Here is a 22433-nt window from a genome sequence, read left to right as displayed (position 1 = left end):
CCTGCTGTGTAAATAAAAATGAAATTGTTTAAATTTTGTGAGAGAAAGAAAGTGAAAATAAGGGCTGACAATTTGTTTGTTAGAGAAAGTGGAGGCCATTGGAATGACAGTTTTTGGAAGTGTGGAGCAGTTTGGCTAAGAATAGGAATGAAGGATATTTTTTTTCCAGTTTATCATAGCCAGAGTGAGGAAGTGCTGTTCCCTCTCTTGCTTGCATACATTTGCCCGTAGTGCCTACTTTACGTATGTAAACATCGGGGAAGAGAAGTGGATGTCTGTTACCTGGAGATTTTTTTTTTTTTTAAAGGAAAAACGTAATTTACACTTTTTTGTTGTTTCTCTTGGCAGGTAAAACAGAAAGGGGCTCCTACTCATCTTATGGGAGAGAATCAAACTTACAGGGTTGCCACCAGGTAAGTGAGACTCTTGCTTGGGGAAGGGTTGAGAGAATTAACCTGGTAAATGACGGTTTGTTTTGTAAATTAGGTGATGCATCTTAGACTGTGGCACTAAGATGCACCGAAAGTCTGCCGATGCCTCCCTCTTCTAAAAAGTAACGAAATAACACAGACCTTGGAAGTAATAAACACCTCGTCTCTAGATCCCTGCTGTATCAGAACTACATTCACTGGCTTGTTTTTATTTTTTAATCCATCAGCCGGTACCAGTGGCACTGTTTGCAAACCAGCAACGCCGGTTAAAGTGGTTCTATCAAAAGAGTTTATTTGCAATTAAGAACTTGAGAATTTCTCACACTAGAAATACTTCATGCAGCCATGTGTCAGACCCTGGGTTCGGGTGGTTATTGCCCTAAATTATAGTTTTCATAGGGGCTGTATGATGTTGTGTGAAAACAGGGTTGTATTGAGGGATAAAAATGTCTGTGAAAATATGATTTGTTGTCCCTTTTTGTTTCTGAATTGTTTTTGGCTGGAAGTCAAGGCCAGCAGGCTAACAGCAAAGCCGTCTCAAGGGAAGCATGCGTGAGCTAGAAAAATAAGAATACTTTAATTAAATAATAAAATGCCAGTGTAATACAAAGGTATAGCATGTGTGTGTTTGCGTCTGTGTGCACTCTGCATTTGCATACTTTTCACTGCCCAGAGAAAGCCCAGTTCTGAAAATAATATCCAGAGCCCAAAGTATAAGCTTTAAGACAGTTGAGTTTTTATAGATGTGTTCTTTTTCATTTCAATATTGGAATTAATCGCATCTTTAAAATCTTTTGTTTGGGATTTCTTTTTCTTTTTTGCATTGGTTTCTTACTTTGGAAAACTCTTGATAAAATTGAATAATCCTATCAAATATTCAAAGCTTTCTACTGTTTTATTCCTCATTTAAGCAGAATGTACCTTCTTGTGCTAGAAAGGGAATGCTTGCTCTCTGGAACCCTCTCACCCTCCCATTTTCTTTAGTAAAATGGGTAAAAAAAAATCAATTTTGAATTTTTGAAACAACCTGTTTAATATATCCTGGAAAATGTAAGCAAATAGTTTTAGGAATGAAATAGAGCCCGTGAAGGATTTACCTTTATGGATCAGTCATATGTCACTAAAGGTGGAATGGAATTCTGGTGGAGGTTTACTCCCGCCCCCCCCCCCCCCGATATATTTGCATTTTTAAAGTTGCCTCCTCTGGCCCAGCTACCAATTCAATCCTATTCGGCATCTAAAAGATTGGTTGCGATGAGGGGAACCGTGCTTGGTTAAGAAGTCCTGCTGCACAAGCTGCAGAGTACAGTTCATGGCAGTTTGTTTGGAAAGAATTCTGCAGGAAAGAAATTTACAGCCATTCCAGCGCAACGGAAACATCTTTGGAATGTGAGTGCAAATGTTCGGGGCAGATAGCTCGGGCGACAAGCCTCTTAGTGCCGAGTCTCTAGTGTAAAGCTCCCAATTCCTGCAGAAGAGCCGGTTCCTGTGTATCTGGTTTCTGAGGGTCAAGGCAGAGGTCATTAGAGTTTTGGGGAGAAGAAAGTTGACAACATCCTTCCTTTTTGCAGATGGTCATGGCAGAGGTCTCTGTTTTCGCTGGGCCTCTTTTTCTGGTCAATGAGAGAATAGGCTTCCTCGCCCCTGTATCCTTTCTTACTAATAGGAATTGGCGTGATTCCTCACAGACACAAAGATTTCCTCTGCTGAGTAAGCGCGAGGCCCCTTAACTTGTTAAAGCATCATCCAGACCGCGTGAGTCTGTCTGTGTATGTGCAGGGACACAGACCCTCCCTCGGTTTGTGGGAAATACTTCCCTCGGGTGAAACTGAAGTGATTTTTTTGGCAGACACAAGGTGAGGAGTGGAAGGGGGCAGAGGGTGGAGTAGAGGTGGACGGACTGGTGTGTGATGGCTGAATTTCCGGGCCTTGGGAGGCTCATTTTGAGACATTCATGTCCAGGAAAATTCTGTTGTATATAGGAGTATGAGTGCATATGCTTTTCTTAAAAAGTCTTCATAATGTAGCTGTGGAGTGTGGCGATTCTGTCATTCTTATTTCTGCTTCGTGGTCGTGAGTCTTGCAAAAACCGACTATCTCTGTGCTTAGCATGGTCTCAGCAGTATCCATAAACAGTGTGATCACTTAAGGATAAATAAAAGAGCAAAATTTTGGAAATTCCCTGATTGAGAAAATTGAGGCTGGAGAGGAAAAGTGCACATACTATGAATTTCTTCTGCTTTCCGTGAAATTTGAGAATAGAGCAGACCATAGTGTGTCTCTTCCAGTGAATGTTTCTCTTATGCCGAATTGCTTTTTGAATCCCAGTCTCCAACACCAGCTATGCAAACCAAAAAGAAAGGCAAAGTCTCGGGTACTTGGGCTTCAAGTCTAAGTAGCAGATCACAGCTGAAATGATTCCCTACTGTGTGGTAAGGTGAGTGGCTTCCTGGAGAGAAAGCTTTTGTTTTCTCCTGTTTACTACATTATAGAGATGCTGGGTGGAAATCCTATAGATGGTATGCCCTGAGGAGCTCCAAAAGCAGCTTTATCATATTATAACAATGTATCCTGTGGACTTAGAGGATTGAGCACTGTTACATGGGAACATGCTTATTCCAGTCCCAAATAGCCTTTTGTCTGGTGTAGAGAAATAGCAGTGGTAAGCAACAGGTAGCAAAATGCTGTCCTGGAGAAATAAATTATTATTTTGAAGTGTATGGTATTTCGAAAATGCATCAGGTTAAAAAAATATTACACGTATCTGTGATGTCCCTCTTGAGGATTTAACATGAATAGTGAAAAACATGTGGCTTTTTGAAAAGTAGATATTTTAGCCAAAAAAACAAAAGCTGGCAGGTTCTTTTTAAGTTGTTTTCATTAAAAATAGTAATATGAATTCATTAATGCATTTCCACGTAAAATTATCAGAAATAAACATGGTAACTTTTTCAGACTTTTGAAACTGTGTAGATAATGAACCAATAGGCAAAAGCAAAGCGGCCAAATGGACTTTTTTTTAGTCCTCACTAAATATGGCAAAACTAATTTAAATCAAATTGGGGTACGGAAATCACACCCAGGCTTAAAATGTTCTTGCCAAATTGCAACCTCATACTACTTTTACTGAGAGAAAATAAAATTTTTAATGGAAAGTCTGACAGAAATGAAAATGAGCGGAAATGAAGTTTTTCGCAAGATAGTCCAACCTCTATCCGGTAACCAATAACTAATACCTAATGGGCATCATTGAAGATCACAAAAGGAAAAAAAAAAAAAAACAATGTCATTTGCTTTTGGCCTCTTTTGCTGCTTTGAATAGGATGTTTGGTGAATGCAAACTTTCTAATCTTGCCGAGATCTTCTGTTTTTGAATGGAATGATGATGTCAACACAAGTGATTGTTATTAAGGCAGAAGTTTTCTCCTTAAATGAAAGTTCAGGATGGATTATCAGGAATTGTTTGTCTTTTCTTTTTTGGGATATAGACCAGGTCTACGGCAATCGTTTCATTATTAGTATCTCCTGGGCAAGTTTTGTGGGGGGTGTGTGTGTGTGTGTGTGTGTGTGTGTGTGTGTGTGTGTGTACTATATGGAAAGCTGGGCCCTATCTGAGACCAATTAAATTAGAATCTTATGAGTTGGGCCTTTGCTTTTCTGACAGTTCCCAGGTGATGTACTGTGTAGCTAGGTTTGATGATTTCCTAGAATGTTCTATAGGAATGTACTGTATTTTAAAGATGTGTTCAAAAACTGGTATTGCCAGTGACCTTGAAAGAGCTTTTAGACTTTTTGCCTTAATTTGATTATTCAAGACATGGATATATACTGCATAAAAACTTCATTTAAAAGGCATTGAGAATTAGTGATTTACTGAAAATCAGGAGGACGCCTTGATGTCTTTATACAAAATTCTGCAACTGTGAATGTCCCAGCCCATATCTTGTTTTCTCTAGTGAAGTCCAAGGCTCTAACCTCAACTGCATTCTTTTTCTTTCTCAGCAAGTAATCAAATAGGACTATGCTGATAAAGTTATTTGATGTGGAGATCTTAAAACCAACAGGATTTAAGAATTAGGCATAATCTCAGATACTTTTGTTAAATTCCAGAAACTTTGAAACTATAGAAAATGGATCTTCTCTATATGAAATTTCACTTGCTCATAAACTTCGTTTTTGCTTCATTGAAATTAAACATTATAGTTGGCTCTGAAACGAATTACACATTTATGAACTGATTGTTTTTCTTTTGATTATTTTTATTTTTGATACAGACAGAATTACAAGTGACTTAATTCGAAAACTTTTGGCCCCTTTAAGTTTTCCTTATCTAAAGTCAAAATAGGAAGCATGGAAGCAAAAAAGGCATGAAATCCTTTGTTCTTAAAAAAAATGGCTACTTGGATCTTGTGGAAGCAGAAATGCATCTTGTTTTTTACTTTGACATTACACTTAAATGTTTGTTCATAGCAGACAGTAAATCAGTCTGGGTCCAATGCATTCTTCCGAGGACCCTCTACCGCCCACGTACTGTGCCTGTGTATTGCCTTATGCTTCCCTTCCATAGCGCCTCTTGGATTGTTGAATGCTGATTTCCGGCAAGCTTCTGTAAACTCCTACAAGGCAGGGGCCACGTTGGCTCTATCTTGCACTATGTGTACTCTGTGCCTAGCAGAGTGAGAATTGTGATAACCTAAGGTTTATGGCCCCAGCATCACATTTTGAGACCGGGAAGTCGGAATAGCAATGTATGGGAACCATTAGTTAGCATTGTTTTCATGCCTACAAAAATGAGAAAATCCATACTGTCTCAAAGAAAGTCCTTTGGAAGTCTGCCCTTCTAATGTGCTGTGCAGACCCCGGAATGACACACAGGTCATAGCGTGGAAAGTCGCTCATCACTTACAGGGTGCCGGGTACTGGCCCCGTGCTGGTCTCACTGTTCTAGGCTGAACGTTCTCAAAGGAGATGATGAGAGAATTCTATGTTCTGGGTTTCCGGTGGGCATGTTATTGGAACCAAAGGTGAGAATCCAGTCCCATCCTTTTGGAGTATGCCAGTGAGGACAGTGAGGCAGAGTATTTATAATTATGATGACTTCAGACATCACAGGGCCCGAGTTTACCGCGTGTGTGCCATCGCGACTGTGCCCCAGGCAGCTGTTCACACAGCAGCTTGTTTGTTTTGGGGGCATTGTTAATGGGTGGACCTCTCACCCAACACCAGCCATCCCAAAACTCACCAAAGGGGAGAATGGAGACATTCTTTCATCGCATTGGTGAGCAGATATTTATTGGCCCTCTACCTGTGTGTTAGGTACAATGGAAAAAAACAAGGGGAGGCTCTTACATGTTTTCCCTTCAACCCCCATAGCAGCTTTCTGAACAGAGACCATCAAGCTCCATTTATTTAATTAAAAAAATGTTTAGACATCTTACGTAGCATAAATTTCCAAATACTTAGAAAAATTGAAAAAACAATAAAACGAAGTGTCGTATACCCACCACTTATATTAAACAGTTGCTAATATTTGTTATATTTGCTTCATGTAGATGAATGTATATGTACATTTTTTAGTGAACCATTGTTAAGTGGCAGACCTAATAAGATTTCACCCCTAGATTTTTCACATCTTTTAAAATTAAAAACACTTAGCCATTGAAATAAAATACTATTATCACTCCTAAAGAAAATAATAATAATTTCCCAATCTAATACTCTATTTGTATTCACCTTTCTTAAAATGTCCTCCCATGAAAATGTCCTCAGTAGTTTTTTTTTTTTTTTTCAGTCATCGCATTCATGCGTGGTATTTGGTTTCTGTGTCTCTTTATAATTTCTTTTAAACTAGAACAATTCCTGTAATTAAAAAAAATATATTTACTTTAAAGAAATCAGGCCAGTTGTCTTGAAAAATATTCCCCTATCTAGAATTGTCAGCTTATTTCTTTGTGGTACTGTTTAATTTGTTATCTATCACTTGTCTCACCTACAGATTGGAAATTATGTCTAAAGGTTTATTCGTATGGATGCTACACATTTTGGGCCCGAGTATGTCATAGATGATGCTATGTGCTTCATATTATATTCCATTCGGAGGCATATAATGTCAAGTTATGCTGCTACTGATGATGCTGACTTTAATCACTTGGTGAAAGTGGGGACCCCCAGAATCTTTCTCTTGTAAAGAAATCTTTCTCTTCTTGCAATCAGTAAACAGTTGTTGTGTTGATACTTTCGCACTGGGCAGATATTCCATTTCCTCCGTACTCTTAGGCTTGATGGTTTTAGCATACATTGATGATGCTTGCTTTTGAAGTAGTGATTAAAAAAAAAACACCATCATTTCATCTTAATTTATAGCTGATATTCTTCTGTAAAAAGCTTTCTTTCATTGCTCGTATTTTAGCACTGGTAATTTAAATATTTCATACATATACAAGTTTAATGCTAATAATCCTTGTATTAAATATGGTACTGGAGGGAACTGGAAGCATTAAAGCATTTTTAAAGTCTCTTAAGGTATATTGATTAAAAAAAAACTGTTGTGGCTCAGGCTAATGGTCAGAAAAGCTTTAATTGCAAGAAGAATAAGGCAATTACGTTTCCTTGCAAACTAAACTCTAGCATTTTGCTGAAATTTTAGACCTTAGGAGTCTATATCACTCGCTCTTAGATGAATCTTATAAGCACTGGAGTTTCTCTAGATTCTCACATTGTCCCCTCTATACTCCAGTAATTATTTTTAAAGACCTCACAAGACTGACTGTCAGTGGCTGACCGACTGAGTCCGATAGGCAGCTGTGATTCTCAAAGTTGTCTCGTTGATGGTCACTGAGATAGTGGGTCTGGTCCCTCCCCAGTCCTTGCACAAGCCGGATGTGGCTGATGAGTGGATGTCAAAATGAATGGATCTCTAAAAGTTAGTCCGAGCTCAATCTAGAGGAAGCCTGGGAAGTAATATTAGGTGCCAGTATAAACTTTTATGCTGATTGTTATTGTCCTCATTTAATGATTAAGAAAGTGAAGCCCAGAGAAGTAGAGCAAGCAGGACTAAGGTCACACCCCAAGTGAGCTTCAGAGCCGGATTCTGAACTCTAAAATATCTGGTTTTAAAGCCAGTGCTTTCCCAGTGTGGGTTCCCTGCTGTCCCACCTATGACGAGGTTTCTAGGCTCAAAGATCCATATTGCAGCCCATCTGGAAAACCACTTTTGGTAGATACCAGGCCCACTGGAGAGTCTGGGCCTAACATGGTGCCTAGAATAGTAGCTTCACTCAGGTCTGTTAAGGATGTGCTAGAACTCTGTGCCCTTGGCAGGAGGTTGGGGCGGGGTGGGGGGAACCACATGGCTCCTGACTGCCTGGCCCTTTTTGGTTGTTCTTATTTTTAAGTAAACCGCCTGTGTCTATATGCATGATCCATTCTGTAATTTCAGAATTAGCATGTGTAATTTCATTAAAACCAATAAAGCTTCACTGTGAAAAGGCTGGGGTAGAATATGCCAATTCACATTTTAGCAACAGCATGAACACTTTCTTAAAAATGTATAGATTATATTTGGGCCTTGCTTTTTGTGCAATGCAGGCAGAATATGGTTTGCTATTACATGAATTTGGATTCTTCATAGAGCAAACTAGTTTTCCGAAAATACAAGAACTACATAGAGTCAAATTCTAAAACCATACCTTTCTCAGGCTCTTAAATGTGACCCCATCATTTTTCGATTATGGCATTTAACTCACTTGTGAAATATATGAAATGACATATATGTGTTAGAAGCACAGGCAAGTTTTATACAACAGTTCAGGACAGTGAGTGCATGAAAAAAATGAAATTGCTTTGAGATGATTTATGGGACACCAAAAAGAAAAAAAGAAAAAGGAGTCCTGGTATCCAAATGGAAATTTCACTAGAATCTTTGGAGTAACTTCTCTTTTCCTGTAAGACGTATTTGGGAGGTTTTAATAACCACTAGCAATTAGGAACTCAGTTCATCTTTATATTTTTTATATGTAAAGAGAAAGGGGAAAATCAATTAGTGACTAAACAATTGGTTTCACACTGACGTGTACTTGATAAAAGTTAATGTTGACATGAGCCTGCCTATAGTATAGAAATCGGGATAGCCCTAAAGCTTCTTTCCAGAAGGAAGGAAGTATACTCCCAATGCAGTGTCAGGAAAACTTTTCAATATAAAATGGCAGAAATATTTATTCCTTTATGAGCACGCTTGAAATGGTTTCATCACTAAGAAGGTATCTTCTGGAACTCTTAAAACAGAAGACCCCCAAGTTAAAGTAGTGGGAACATTGCAAGATCCCAACAAAACCCCATAATCTTTTTAGAAATAAATACTTTAGAAAGGAATAGATACCGAGTCTGCTGCTGGACCTGATATGGTAACCTGCTTAGAATTGAGCCTCATCCTTTGAAAAATTGGGTGTCTGTGTTCTGGATGTTTATGTGGATTTCTTTACATATACTTTCACTCACAGATAAACTAAACTGAGCTTCCTAAAGCCTGGACCTTTTATGTTCAGTGTGTTATTTATTATCCAACAGAAGTAGTTTCTTGGGAGAAGAAAACCGGCAAGAATACATAGTTGCATTTGCTTTAGGATTTCTAGCGCATAAATGTTTTTTTCATAGTATGGCACTTATTTTTGTACTTAATAAAGGGAGAAGTCCAGTTTTGGTGGGATAGCATTCTTGGCCTGGCACTTCCCCAGATTTTGTTAAATAGAATACGTCATCACTGTTTAATTCTTATGGTAACTTAATGAAATCTATGTTAACCGTTGATTTCATTACTCTCTCCTTTCAAAAGACATCTTCTAGTGAAGGCTTTCTATGACGTTTAAAAAAAAAAAAAACGCTAGATACATCTTATTTTCAACCTACCTCAAAGCCACATTTGTGTAAATTTGGGACAATGACACTTCAGTGATAAGAAAGTAATTAGGAGGAATAGCATTGAGCTTTTCAAGCAGTGACCATTCTCTAGAGCTCTAGATGTGGGGGTACCTGTGTATCGGGGTCTGACTGTGCATGCACACGGAATAATCTGAGCTCATTTGTACAGTGATAATGAACAGCAGGGCACTGAATCTTTTCTGTTTTATTGGTATTGTATACAGTAAGTTATTAAATTTCATCTTTGTAATACACCTGCAGTAAAATAACAAAACATTGCTGCACTTAAGGAACATGTGTGTGTGGTACAATGCCCTCCCCCATCATTTCAACCCCCCCCCAACAGCTGCTTGCAGATTTCAAGATCCATTGTATATATTCCCTTGAGCCCACCTCTAATAATCGAGACACATCTGCCATCGCAGTATTATAGGCATATGTAGTTTTATTGAAAACTATACCTGTAAAAAAATTAAATAACTCCTACCTCAATTAAATTGGCAAGCTACCTTTTGCAAAGATCATATTGCAGACCTCCCGAGACCCAGTGAGTTCATTTTATTCTTATATTACAAATCACTAAATATGTTATTTTTATTTAGCCAAGTGGCTCGTTTTTCTCATTCTTTGATAATAAGTCACTTTCATCTATTCTCACTTTTGTTTTCCTTTTCCGCCTCATCTCCACATATAAAAAAAAAAATACCATGCAAGTTGTATGAAGGAAACACTGAGAGCCTCGCTGCAGTAAACACAGGATAAATAAAGTCAAAGGGAAAGGACCCAGCATGCAGCTTTAATTTTTAAGTGATTATTAAATAGACATAAAGGTTAAAAAATCAGGGTTAAAATATGAACTCATCTTGTGCTTTGATAGAGATTTTTACAATCTTTTTTGAGATCAATTTGATCACCATAATGGCAGAAAAGGAGATAATATGAAGAAAGAATGAGTTAAGAGGTCATACAAAGCATACATAGATGATTAGATTAGATTCCTGACCTTAATACTTACTCTTTTTTTTTGAAGAATGGGTCAATAATAAATGTCTATAAAATAAATTTTTATTCATACAGGAATAAAACAAGTATGTTAGGGTGTCTATATAATTATTCATAGTAAATTAATCATGCCACAAGTACAGTGATTTAGTTAAGAAGAAAAGTTTATGAGCTTGCTTCCTATTGTCAGAGAAAATTCCAAGGACTAGATGGCCACTATATGAACAGGAAGAAAACTGTGTACCCTTTTAGGAGCATGTGAAGGTTCCCCATTGCATAGTTCCTTAGAAAGAAAGAATGTTTTGTGCTATTCAAAGGGCAGTGTGTGAATGGACTGAGGGAATGAGACATGGGTGCCTGTTGCCCAAGTGAGTACACTTACGAAATAGATCCTCTGATGGCAGCTGGAAAGTGGCTGGTTCCATAGGAAAAAGTCACAGCTAAATAGTACATGATTGTTGCCCTAGTGTAGGTATTGCCTTATTGATCACCAGTCAGGATTAAAAATAGTCGCATTTAGTTTAAATGATGGATTTTCTTTTTTGATAATCAAGACTGTTGATTAAAACTGTTGGTCATTTAGTTCCACTGGGGTTGCCTGTGCCCATGAGATTATTCTCGGTCTCTGATCAACTAGGGTATTTTCTGCCCCTCTCACAGTTCACAGAGATTCAGAGTCTAGTGGGGATAAAAGGCCAAGTCCTAGGGGCACTTGGCTAGCTGAGTTGGTAGAGCATTCTGTTTCTCGATCTCAGGGTTGTGAGTTCAAGCTCCACGTTGGGCGTGGAGATTACTTTAAAAAAAAAAAAAAAAGCCGAGTCCTAGATAGGGTCGTTGCTGACAACTAGAGAATCAGAATTCAAGATCTTAGAAGGATTTCAACTTTGTGAGTTTGTTTGTGTTATAGAAAAATACATTATAAATTCTAAATAAATTTTTTGAACAAAACTCATGCACATGTGGGGGAATACTACTTAATTCAGGCCATACTATTCCTTGGAAGCCCCATCAACAGAAATTTCTTCTCCTGGATGTGATTACCTTCTGTAGAAATATCTATTACCAGTGCTTTTGAACTGTGAGTTCTGTTTCTCTCACTGAGCTCTGCAACTCAGAACTGTCATGTGTAGAGTGACCGGTACAACACAACATCGACAGTGGTAAAAGATCTGCTGTGGACAATGACATGTGGCAAAGAACAATGTCAACAGCTGCTACTACTCTGACATTGTCCCTCAAGGAGTCTTTCCGCGTCTCTACCATTTAACTGTCTCAACCAAAGAGAAATCACTAATGTAGATCTGTTCTCAGTCCTGTTGACACTTAGTTACTAAGTAAGATTTGCTTCAATTTGTTTCTAGAGTACAAGTCCTGGGTGTCATATTCTGGTAAGAATATTTAAGTTTAAGGTCTTATACATGGAAGAAGGAACTATACTTGGATTTATTTCTAGGAGAACTTGTTCTCTATTCCCTTTTGCAAGTAACACATACATCCTATCATTCCTAGAGTCCAGACTGTCTCTATTTCATACCTCATTACAAAGCAGATTTTTCTTCTCATTGTATCCTAAGTAACTACATTGTTTCCTAAATTTCATAGTGTACCTTCAAAAACTCAGATGCCAAGATTGGAGGCTCCTAAGGAGTTCTATTCAATAGGTCTCCCTTAGTTACCTGGTGCAAATAATTTTACCTGTGTTCTAGGTATTTGTAGATACTGCTTTAGAAACAGAATGTAGACATACTAAATCAGCTCTGTAGAACCTCAACCAGCAATCAGAACATTCAACAATAATATATTCTACCATAACTTCATTTGGGTGTTCAGTAAATATGTATTATGAAATAGCACCCTATTTCTCCCCATCCCACCCCCCGAAGATCATGATATCACTACCCTGGTAGAGGGTTTGAGCTAATAGTACAGTCATCTAATTGGAGGCTCTAACTCATTACTTTCCAAATTTCATATTCTTACATTTATTTAGGTATATTTTTCAAGGAGATAGAGTAAAATTTGGCAACTAAGGTTTTGTGCTTTTGACCTTGAATTTTAGTGATGGAATTTCCCCCTCAAGATTAGTTAGTCCTTCCATCTGTGTTCGCTTGGTGACTGACCTCCAGATGCCATCTGAGACTGGTTTGTCTCCCTCACCCCCAGAAGCCCTCAGTTTTCAGACTTCATGGATTTGGCTTCCTCTACCGATACATCAGCCCCACCCCCCACTCTCACAGTCACCACTGCTGCTCTCTCTACTGCTCTAGTTTCCTCCGTCCCCACCTTCTCCCTCACATGGCGGCTGACGTGCTTTTCTGCACAAAATCCTGATGCTGTTATGCCCTTGCTTAGCCTCCTTTCATGGCTTCAGAGGCCCATCCTTACCATGATGTACAGACTCTTGATAGCCTGGCCCTGGTCCTGGCCTCCAGACTTGTCCTACACACTCACTCACATCTGTTCCAGCCATACTGAGCTGTTTGTAGTTCCCTTAAGGGCTCTTTCATAATTGTCTCTGTCTTTACAAGAGCCCTTCCATTGGCCTGGAATATCTTCATCCTCTTTCTCCTTCTCCCCTTACATTCATTTTACCAGGTGACTCACACTCTTTATCCAAGATTCAGTTCATGCCTTGTTTCTTCCAGGGACCCTCGCTGTTATACCCAGGCCACAATGAGGGGCTCTCTTCTGTACACAGGTGCCACTGCTCCTGACAGTTGTCACACTCCCCACAGCCAGAGAATGCCAGGGAGCAGGCCCGACATCTCCATCCCTGGTGCCTAACAGAGGACACTCAGTGAGTGTTTGCTCAAATGTCATTGGATGGATAAGTAAATGAATAAATGCACCAACAACGGTAATGAATCATATAACTGAGAGCAAATGACGTATTTAAGCACTTTCATGCAAATTTCTTGTCTTAGATTAATCATGCTGGTGACCCCAGTGAGGTAGGTACTATTTTCAATCCCCATTGATAACAAAACAGAAGCACTCAGAGCAGTTTTGTCACTATTAATAGCAGGTGGCAGAGATGGGACTAGGGGGCAAAGTCCTTTGGCTCCAGATTTATCATTTTCCGTATCACTTCTTTATTTCTGGATAAAGTTGGTGACACTTTTTGTCAGAGCAAATAGCCCACAGAGTCTTCTCGTAGATGGTTCCCCTCTCTTTTCACTGTTAACTTAGGTATCATCTAGCTTAGTGCACTGGGACCTCTGTCAGTAAGACCGCATTTCTAAGGAGGCTATGATGAACCTGGCAGTCTGTATACCTAGAGCATTGCCTTTAGAGGCCACGAAAGAGAGTATGTATTTTGAATGTTTCTCGTTAAGTAACTACAAATTGCACACAACGTGGTACATATTCCCTACAGCATCAGTTGCCGGTCAGTGGTAGTAACTCTACTCCACTGGTAGAAAGGCCACAAGCTGCCTAAGCATGGTGAGGCCTTGAAGCCCATGGGTGAAGTACAATACCAGCTGTGTCTCGGGGCACCTGGGTGGCTCAGTCAGTTAAGCATCTGACTCTTGATTTTGGCTCAGGTCATGATGTCACGGTTTGTGGGTTCGAGCCCCACATCGGGCTCTGCACTGACAGCACGGAGCCTGCTTGGGATTCTCTCTCTCCGTCTCTCTCTCTGCCCCTCAAAAGAAATAAATAAACTTAAAAATAAAATACCAACTGCGTCTTGTCTCCCAGGTTTCCTCCTTCATTCTCCTGGGTACATCTCTCCTGATAGAGGCTGGGTAGAAACAGGAAGAAGTGGATGAGCTGAGTAGATCATGATTTGCTTCTTCACATTTCCCTCACACGATTCTTTTTCTTTTAACCTTGAGGTTGGACACGAAAACAACAACAACAACAACTAATGATGATAATGAGTGTAACTTTTGTATGTATTATTGAAATCCTTAGGATAGAATGTCACAGAAAGGACTTAAATGCCACCTAGTACCTAATGCTGCTTTATAGCAAAATGGGAAGCTGAAGGTCAGAGATGTTAGGAGACTTGTCAGCTTTACACAGCGGACCTCACTCGTATGGACCCACCCAAAGTGGTTAACATTTCAATAGCATGTAACATTGACATTTTTCCTTGATGTCTTTGTAGGCTTTTCCTTCCAGAGAACATAGGGCTACCCTAGACCATGAAGTAATCGCCAGTAGCAGCTGGAGGTACTTCCTGAAGAAATTTCTAGATGCATATCCTCTTTGTTCAGCAACCACTGAATTGCACCATCACAGAGCCAGAGGGTGTAGTTTGCTTGTAAATACTGAGTTTTTGAAATGTCACTGTAACATTGGAAAAATGTTGTCTCAGAAGGTTGCCAAAGTGACAGAATCCCGACATTGTAAATACCAGCCAACACAAGTGCTCATAAATGACAGGAATAAAATATATTTGACTAAATCCATAATAATCACTGATAACACTGTTTACCCTCAATGACCAGGAGCTGTGAACTTGGATAAAAAGCACATGTGTGCAGATATCATTAATGTGTCTGAGCCTCTAGCCATTCCAGAGTATTTTGATGGAAAAGCTCCCTAAATATGTAAAAGCTTTACAATAACTAAGAAGCAAGTGTGCAAGATAGGGTGTCAGGCAGCCCTAATGGAACTAGGGAGAGTCGTGACTATCTTCAGCACCCCAGAGGGCTGATAAGGCCCCCATTGTTCTGGTAAGAACCAGACTGTGAGCCAGGCGAGCAGGACAGTCAATACTCTATTTTCCATAGATGTGATTCCTAGAAGGTCCACTTGCCACGAGCAAGAGCTCACACACAGGCCATGTTCTCAAGAGAAAGAAAATGTGAAATGAACTTAGAGATTAAAAGTCTCAGAGCAACAAAGGCAGGATTCCACGAGAACCCGAACAATACTTTCACTTGAGAGGGATGGCAAGGTGACCAGAACTCCCTCCAGTTGCTATATTTCTATAGCCCAGGCTTTTTCTCAATAATAACTTCTTCCTCTGTAGAAATGATTGCCTCCTTCCCTCTTCTGTTCTAGCATAAAAATGGATATTAGGGGCTCTAAAGGGACATGTACAAGGTGGCAAGCCATTGTCACCCAAGCCTCTGTGATATGGTTGTTCTCTCTGTTCCAAGCACCTCCCATCTCCCCATCTCCCTGGGAATGCTCTGGGACAATGGAGGACGCGTGGCAGAGGGCTGGCCCCTCCCAAGCAGGTGAAAGAGAGAGCCAGCCAGTGAAAGAGATAAAAGAGTGTCATGTCATTCCCAGGAGCTGCTCCCACCACTGCTTCGAAGCTGGGCGTGGGGACGAACTGGCGTGGCCTGGAATGACCTCCTTGATTTTCATACGTGTACGAAATACTTGGTCCTTTCCCTTGACAGGTTCCTATATTGTTTAATTTTTTTAATAGTGAGCATTGCTTTCATAAGTAAAACTGAAAGGCCACATTCAATATTAGAAATCCTCAGTGCTGATGAGATTTGGGAAAAGCTACAAAATAACACGTTGCAAATTGACGTTCAACCATGAAATTATGGCAATTGTGCTTCTTGGATTTTGAAGTTTAGGAAAGAACTCATAAGAGGGAAAAGGCTTTCAGTCAGAAGATGTCCATTTTAGCATTAGCTAGAATAGTGGATTGGAGAATAGAGCCAGAAATGATTGGAGTGTCCAAGGCTATGTGATGTTGGTATATTTTGGTGTCCATGAATAGGGTCTATGTGGCTGATAATACAGCTTTCAAAGAGTACGGGCAGAGCAGGGAGAGGGAGTATCCCAAGTCCTTCAGAACTCAGTGATTGGCCTGGCATCCTCGTGACATTAAACCCCACCAAGGGGGATTCCCTGGACAGGGACCCAGTTTCAGGGCCTGCTGTTCTGGTTTGACTCAACAGGTTGAAGGTGTTGGTGTTGGAGAAGTGGTGGCTGGTCTTAGGCTCCGTCCTGGCACTGCTCCTTCTTGTTGGTCACGAATTCAGACAGAAATTGAATGGCTTCTTACATTTCTCTCAGAGAAAGACAGCTTTGTCTTCCAGAGATGAGCTAGAAGGCAGCAGCCTGTGGACATTCTGCCACTTGGGGCACCCTGCAGTGATGGTCTGATGGCCTGTTCTGCGGCCTTTGACAACTATGGGTACATCCGAGGCTGTGAGCACCGAACCAGAGCTTGAAAAGCCTTGAAGTCTCACTTTTTCTCTCAAGTTGGAAGGACGCTTATCCCCAGTATCTACTCTTTCCACTTCTCCTTTTTCACTCTTTAATAGTTTTAACAATTATTTTAGAGAAACCATTTGGGGGTTTTATTTTAGGCATGACGGGCAGATTGAACTCTTGTTTGGATAGCTGAAGAAGAGTTGCATAAAAGTGGCCAGGTAGAGGGTGGCTGTGGAAGATCTTTGCTACATTATGGTCAGTTTCAGTGAGGCTGCGTTTTGTTAAAATTCATCTTTATCTAAAATGGACTTATGGTGTTTTGACTTCCGCAATGCAGGTGGACAGCCACCGATTTGACTCTGTATCTACTTTGGTTATCTCCCCTGTTTTTCTTCCTGAATCTTCTGCTTCCAACCAGCTGCTCTTTTAAAAACCAAAGACAAGTATGAGAGGGACGGGGAGGAGGAAGTGGGGGGAGAGGGAGACAGAGACAGAGAGAGAGGGAGATTTTTATGATCAGTGGGTAAAAATACCTGTCAGTCTCATAAGATAGTTCCTTAGTGAATTTAGCATTTAATTATTAGTTTAGAGGGGATATCTTTGAGCTTAAGAGTTATTTAGTTAATTAACAAAATAAGTGCAAGATTTGGAGAACTCACTTTTCTGCTCTCTGGGTCCCCTGGGTTTCTCCCTTCAGCCCTACTTTTAGATTCATTCCAACATAACCCCCCTCCCTCAAATATTTAATTATTTGTTAAAGCTCAGAATTTCAGCTTCCTCTATGAGTCTCTATCCCCAAATTGCCCCCTGGTGGCTAGAAGGGAGAAAGACAAGATGGAGGATGGGGAAAAGGTAGATCATTCTGCCTCTTCATTTCTAATATATATTTCTCTCTAGCTATAATGGATACCAGTATAATTCAGTCTTGTTGCAGACTAGCCCTGAATAGGGTAGTACATCGCTGTTTCCTTTTTTGAGTCATTTTGCCGCAGGGATTTCTCTTCCTGTTCTTGTTCCAGTTTCTTTTAGTCTCATTTTTGTTTCTACACACGTTGTGTTGACCAGAGCCTTTGTAACAGTACTAATGACACTGGGGTGAGTGAGTGAGACACACACACAGAGACTGAGAACAGGATAGCTGAAGACTGTACGTGCTGTCACTCCTTGTGCTGGCGTGAGCAGCACTGGGAAGGGCTGTGATTTTATAGGCAAGCTGATTAGCCAAGCACTTGTCACCTCCATGGCTGCTCATTGGCCTAGTGAGTGTGAGCATGCCATCTCATTGACAGCTGTCTGTTGTCAGAGGGCCATCTTTTCTCCTTTTCAGTGCGACTGAACACAACAGAGACATCTGCAGAGCTCTTTGCAGCTGTGACAGTGTTGCCCTGCCTGCCAGCCCTCTCACTCAGAAGGAGCATAATTGAAGAGCTCAGAAAAGAATATTAACCCATTGGCCATCTTGGTTTGGGATATTTTGGCAAGAAAACAAAGTGTCTCTTTTTGAGGTGACCACAGGTCTTTCTAGATAGAGGAAGACATGAGATCCAGTGTCATGACGAATTAGGCTAGTCGAGTGTAAAATGTCTTGGTAGTGATTGGCCAAGGGGTGGCAGCTGATCTGAGTATATGGAATAGGATGAGAGGTTCATCTTCAGGAAATACCCAGTAGGGGCATATCTCAATTGTAGGACCTCCCCATTAGTGTCTTCTTTGAAGGTGACAGTGGCACATTTGACTTGTGTAACAGCAGTAGTCCTTGGGATATGTGTGCTTTTGGATGAAGTGTGGCTCTTGTTGTTTTCAAGCCAGATTTGACACTGCCCTGTTTGGGGCAGATTCCAGAATGTCCATGAGATAAGAGCCTCTGCATTTCGTGCAGTGTGTTGCTAACGCTATGGAAATATGGGCTGCCTTTCTAGGACATTACCTATAAACTGGAGATACCAAGTTGGACTTTTGTGATGGGGAAGTGGTTTAAATGTTTATGCAGACGTCAGCATGGGAGTCTGAATGTTTAATTCGACGTCAGCATGGGAGTCTGAATGTTTAATTCTTTGCTTCTTCATCATGGTGTCTTCCAATGCAGCTCTGTTTATTTGAACATCTATTAGAGCTGGTACAACATGGAGACATGCAGGGCTTGCTTTGGACTGTGTCACAGGGATGCTTCCTACATTTGGAAATGATTTAGTGGTATCTTAAGTTTAACAGGAGGGAAATATTTTATTGTATTCATTTAAAAAAGTATTTAGAAAGGGAAAGTAGGGGGAATATTGAATACATTGCTTTTTAGTCTTTCCTTGCTTTATGCAGTTCCCCTCATTCATTCTTTGCAACTTAACAAGCCTTTGTCACTGAACCTGGGTGAGAAAGGAAGATCTGAGAAAACTTGACTAACTTGTTTCAGACTGTCTATACTTTAATGCTATGCAAATGGGAGATAGTATTAGAGAAAGTTAGTACCATTAAACTAGTTGGAGAAAATTCATCTAAGAAGACAAGAAAGACTCTTCTTCTCGGTTGTTGTGTTTAGACTAAGTTAGAAATAAATGAGCAAAATATTTTGAGTCTAGCATCTCCTAGACCAGGGGGTCAGATAACGGAGTTCTTACCCTGCCCCCAATTGTACATAGCATCATTTTGAAGGCTCAGTTTCTCCTGAGGCGTGGTCTAGATGGTTTCTGAGATCCCTTCCAGTTCCCCGGTGTCTGAGGTATCAGAATAGGTGATAAGAAAGGAGAATATCCACCAGTAGCCCTTAGAGATTTCAGAAATATTTGACATATTCCCAAAACAACAGCAACTCCTTGCCTTTGAGAAGAATAAGAAATGCAGAAAGTAGTCAAGGGATATACAGTTAGCCTCCATTAACTATTTTCTTCTTAATTTCTGTTTAATAGAAATGATAAATAATTTTCCTTTATTTTTTAAGTTTAATGAAGGTGATGAGAGTAGGAAGAGAAGATAGAGTCAAATGGGACTGATGACTCACCTGCATGGTTATGATTCCTCTTGGAAGATGGTAGCTTTGTCCAAGATACTAGGTGAGCTGTATCAAGACCTTATGCTGCAACATTCAGTCCATTCTAAGACATTTTTTCACATTTTAACACCTCAGAAATTTATGGTATGCCAATTTAATTGGCAACTTTTTTCCTTCTTTGGTGGCAAATAGACAATGAACTCTGTACATCATGCCCGTTTCAGGAAGGAGGGAAGTACACACTAATACATCCTCACGTAGAAGGAATAGTCTGAAACCAATTTAACAACTGCTATAGCAGTTTTATAGCAGTTTCTTTTTCTAGAATTACTCCAGTTACATTGAGTCAGAAATGCCAGATATCTTTCCCAAAGGAAGGTCAAGAGTCGTTGCTAATTTCCAAGCTGGAACAATTCTCACCTAGTGCAGTATTAATCAAGGCTGTCAGTAAATCACTTGGACTTTATATTTTTTTTCACAGACTTTTAGAGTTTGTTGATGCTTTAGAGATACTCAAATTCCAAATTCTCATTTCATGGATGAGTAAATGGAGGTACAGGAAGTCTCTTGCCCAGGGCTCCATTTAGATAGAACCTGGGTGGCCAGATGCTCATTTTTGACATTCTCACCTCTAAGCTCCATACAGTGTAAGGAGAATGGGATTAACCACATAACGGGTATTCTGTGTATCTTTTGCTTGTACATCTGGGTGTTACACTTTATTTATAGGAGTGAATATGGTTGGATTCCATTGGTTCGTGTCTCTGAATGCTACACTTGTTTTACTGCCTGCTATACTTTTAAATTCATAGGTGATTTAGCAAGGGACGAAAGCCAAACTTGTCATATACAGTTTAATGTATACCACACTGTGTGCCACAGTAACACCATTTGATCATCTTTCGGTAAATTATGCGATTGTTGAGACTGTCCAAGCAGTAGGCAGCTCAAAGGCGCAGCATAAGCTGGCGCTGCCTTAGCAAGTTTAGCATAAAAATTGTTGGTACAGCTGAAGTTACAGTGACTTACTGAGGTCTTGGCCTGGTTTTGTTATTTCTCCACACTGGGGTGTTTTCACTTTTGAAATGTGCATCTGGATTTAGTTTTTTTTCTTAAAAAACAAAAAACAAAAAACAAGCCCTTTAAGGTCTTTAAATGTCAACACACTTGGAACACATTACATATTAGTATCATATATATTCATTTATTAAACATTGATGTAAGTAACATTTTTAAAGTTAGTAGTGATTTCCCAAGACACTACACCCTATTTGCTTCAAAATTGATTGGATGAGAAGAGAGTTGAATCTTAATTATTTATTTTTAGTCAGTTACTGTGCGATTTTAAAAATAAAGGGATTTTGTTTCAAGTCTCTCATTGAAAGAGATGTTGTAATGCTAACAACTTTAATTTTGAAATTATTCCAGCCTTATAACTTTTAATTTTGTTTTTACCAGCTCTGTTGATGTATAATTGACAAATGAAATTGTATATATTTAGAATATACAGCTAGCCGATGATTTGATAAACATATACATTGTGAAATATTTATCATAATTGACTTAATTAACAGCCATCTCCTCACAGTTATTTTATTTACGTGGTGGAATGCTTAAGATCTACACTTAGCAAATTTTTTAAAAAAAGTTTTTTTGATGTTCACTTATTTTTGAGACAGACAGACAGACAGAGTGCAAACAGGAGAGGGGCAGAGAAAGAGGGAGATACAGAACCCGAAGCAGGCTCCAGGCTGTGAGCTGTCAGTACAGAGCTTGATGCAGGGCTCAAACCCATGAGCCTTTGACCTTAGGCTCAGGTCATGACGCTCAACTGAGTGAGCCACCCAGGCACCCCTACGCTTAGCAAATTTTAGGTAAACAATGCAGTATTATTAACTGTAGTCACCATGCTGTACATTAGATTCTCAGAACTTACTCATCTTATAACTGAAAGTTTTGCCCTTTGATGTCTCCCCATTTCCTCCCCACCGTTCCACACCCCTGGCAATCACCAATCTTGTCTCTGTTTCTATGAGTTCAGCACTTTATAAAAACAATTCCACATATAAGTGATACCATATAGTGTTTGTCTTTCTTCGTCTGGCTTATTCCACTAAGCATGATGCCCTCCAGATTTGTCCATATTATCATAAATGGCAGGATTTCCTTCTTTTCTCATGGCTGAATAATATTCTAGTGTGTGTGTGTGTGTGTGTGTGAGCGCACACGCGCATGTGCATGTGCGTTCCTGCCATATTTTCTTTATTCGTTCATCTGTTGATGATCACTTTATCTGGACTATCGCAAATAATGCTGTATGAACATGTGAGTATAGATATCTTCTTAAGATAGTGATTCTGTGTCCTTTGAATCTATACTCAGAAGTGGGATTGCTGGATCATATGGTAGTGCTATATTTAATTTTCTGAGGTGCCTCCATACTGTTTTCCCAAGTGGCTACACCAGTTTATATTCCCACTAACAGTGACCAAGGGCCCCCTTTCCTCCACACCCTCATCAACATTTGCTATCTCCTGCCCTCTTTATACTTGCCATTCTAACAGGTGTGAGGTGCTCTCTTATTGTGGTTTTGATTTGTGTGTCTCTGATGATGAGTGACGCTGAGCACATTTTCAGATACCTATGGCCGTTTGCTTTAATCAGATTGTTTGCTTTCTTGCTGTTGAGTTGTATAAGTGCCTTATATATTTTGTATATTAACTCCTTATGAAATGCAATATTTTCTTCCAATTCTGTAGATTGCCTTTGTATTTTGTTGATGGTACCCTTTGCTGTGCCGAAACTTTTTAGTTTGATGTAGTCCCACTTGTTTATTTAAGCTTTTGTTGCCTGTGCTTTTGGTGCCATATCCAAAAAAGTCCTTTTGCCAGTATATCTGTCAAGGAGCTTTTGTTCTGTGTTTCTAGGAGTTTTATGGTCTTCAAGTCTTATTTAAATAAGTCTTT

The 22433-nt window shown here is 39.7% G+C and overlaps 1 protein-coding gene across 33 annotated transcripts in view; it reads left to right on the top strand.

Moving 5' to 3' along the window:
- The window catches only part of TCF4 (transcription factor 4), a 359573-nt gene that overhangs the window by 181209 nt on the left and 155931 nt on the right, over positions 1-22433 (top strand). For 28 of the 33 annotated variants that reach the window (XM_086683047.1, XM_086683058.1, XM_086683075.1 and 25 more), the window contains one exon: positions 349-413. In XM_086683047.1, the coding sequence (XP_086539173.1) occupies positions 349-413 (65 nt within the window). Of the gene's footprint in view, positions 1-186; positions 244-348; positions 414-1682; positions 1821-1908; positions 2288-22433 lie in introns of those variants that run through there. The other 5 variants (XM_086683071.1, XM_086683065.1, XM_086683064.1 and 2 more) reach the window with 4 other exon arrangements.

Source organism: Puma concolor, chromosome D3 (genome assembly GCF_028749965.1).
Source record: "Puma concolor isolate L17-30 chromosome D3, mPumCon1.1.hap2, whole genome shotgun sequence".
Taxonomy (NCBI): domain Eukaryota; kingdom Metazoa; phylum Chordata; class Mammalia; order Carnivora; family Felidae; genus Puma; species Puma concolor.
The sequence above is the reverse complement of the archived record's forward strand: the minus strand, read 5'-3'. Positions and strand labels throughout refer to the sequence as shown.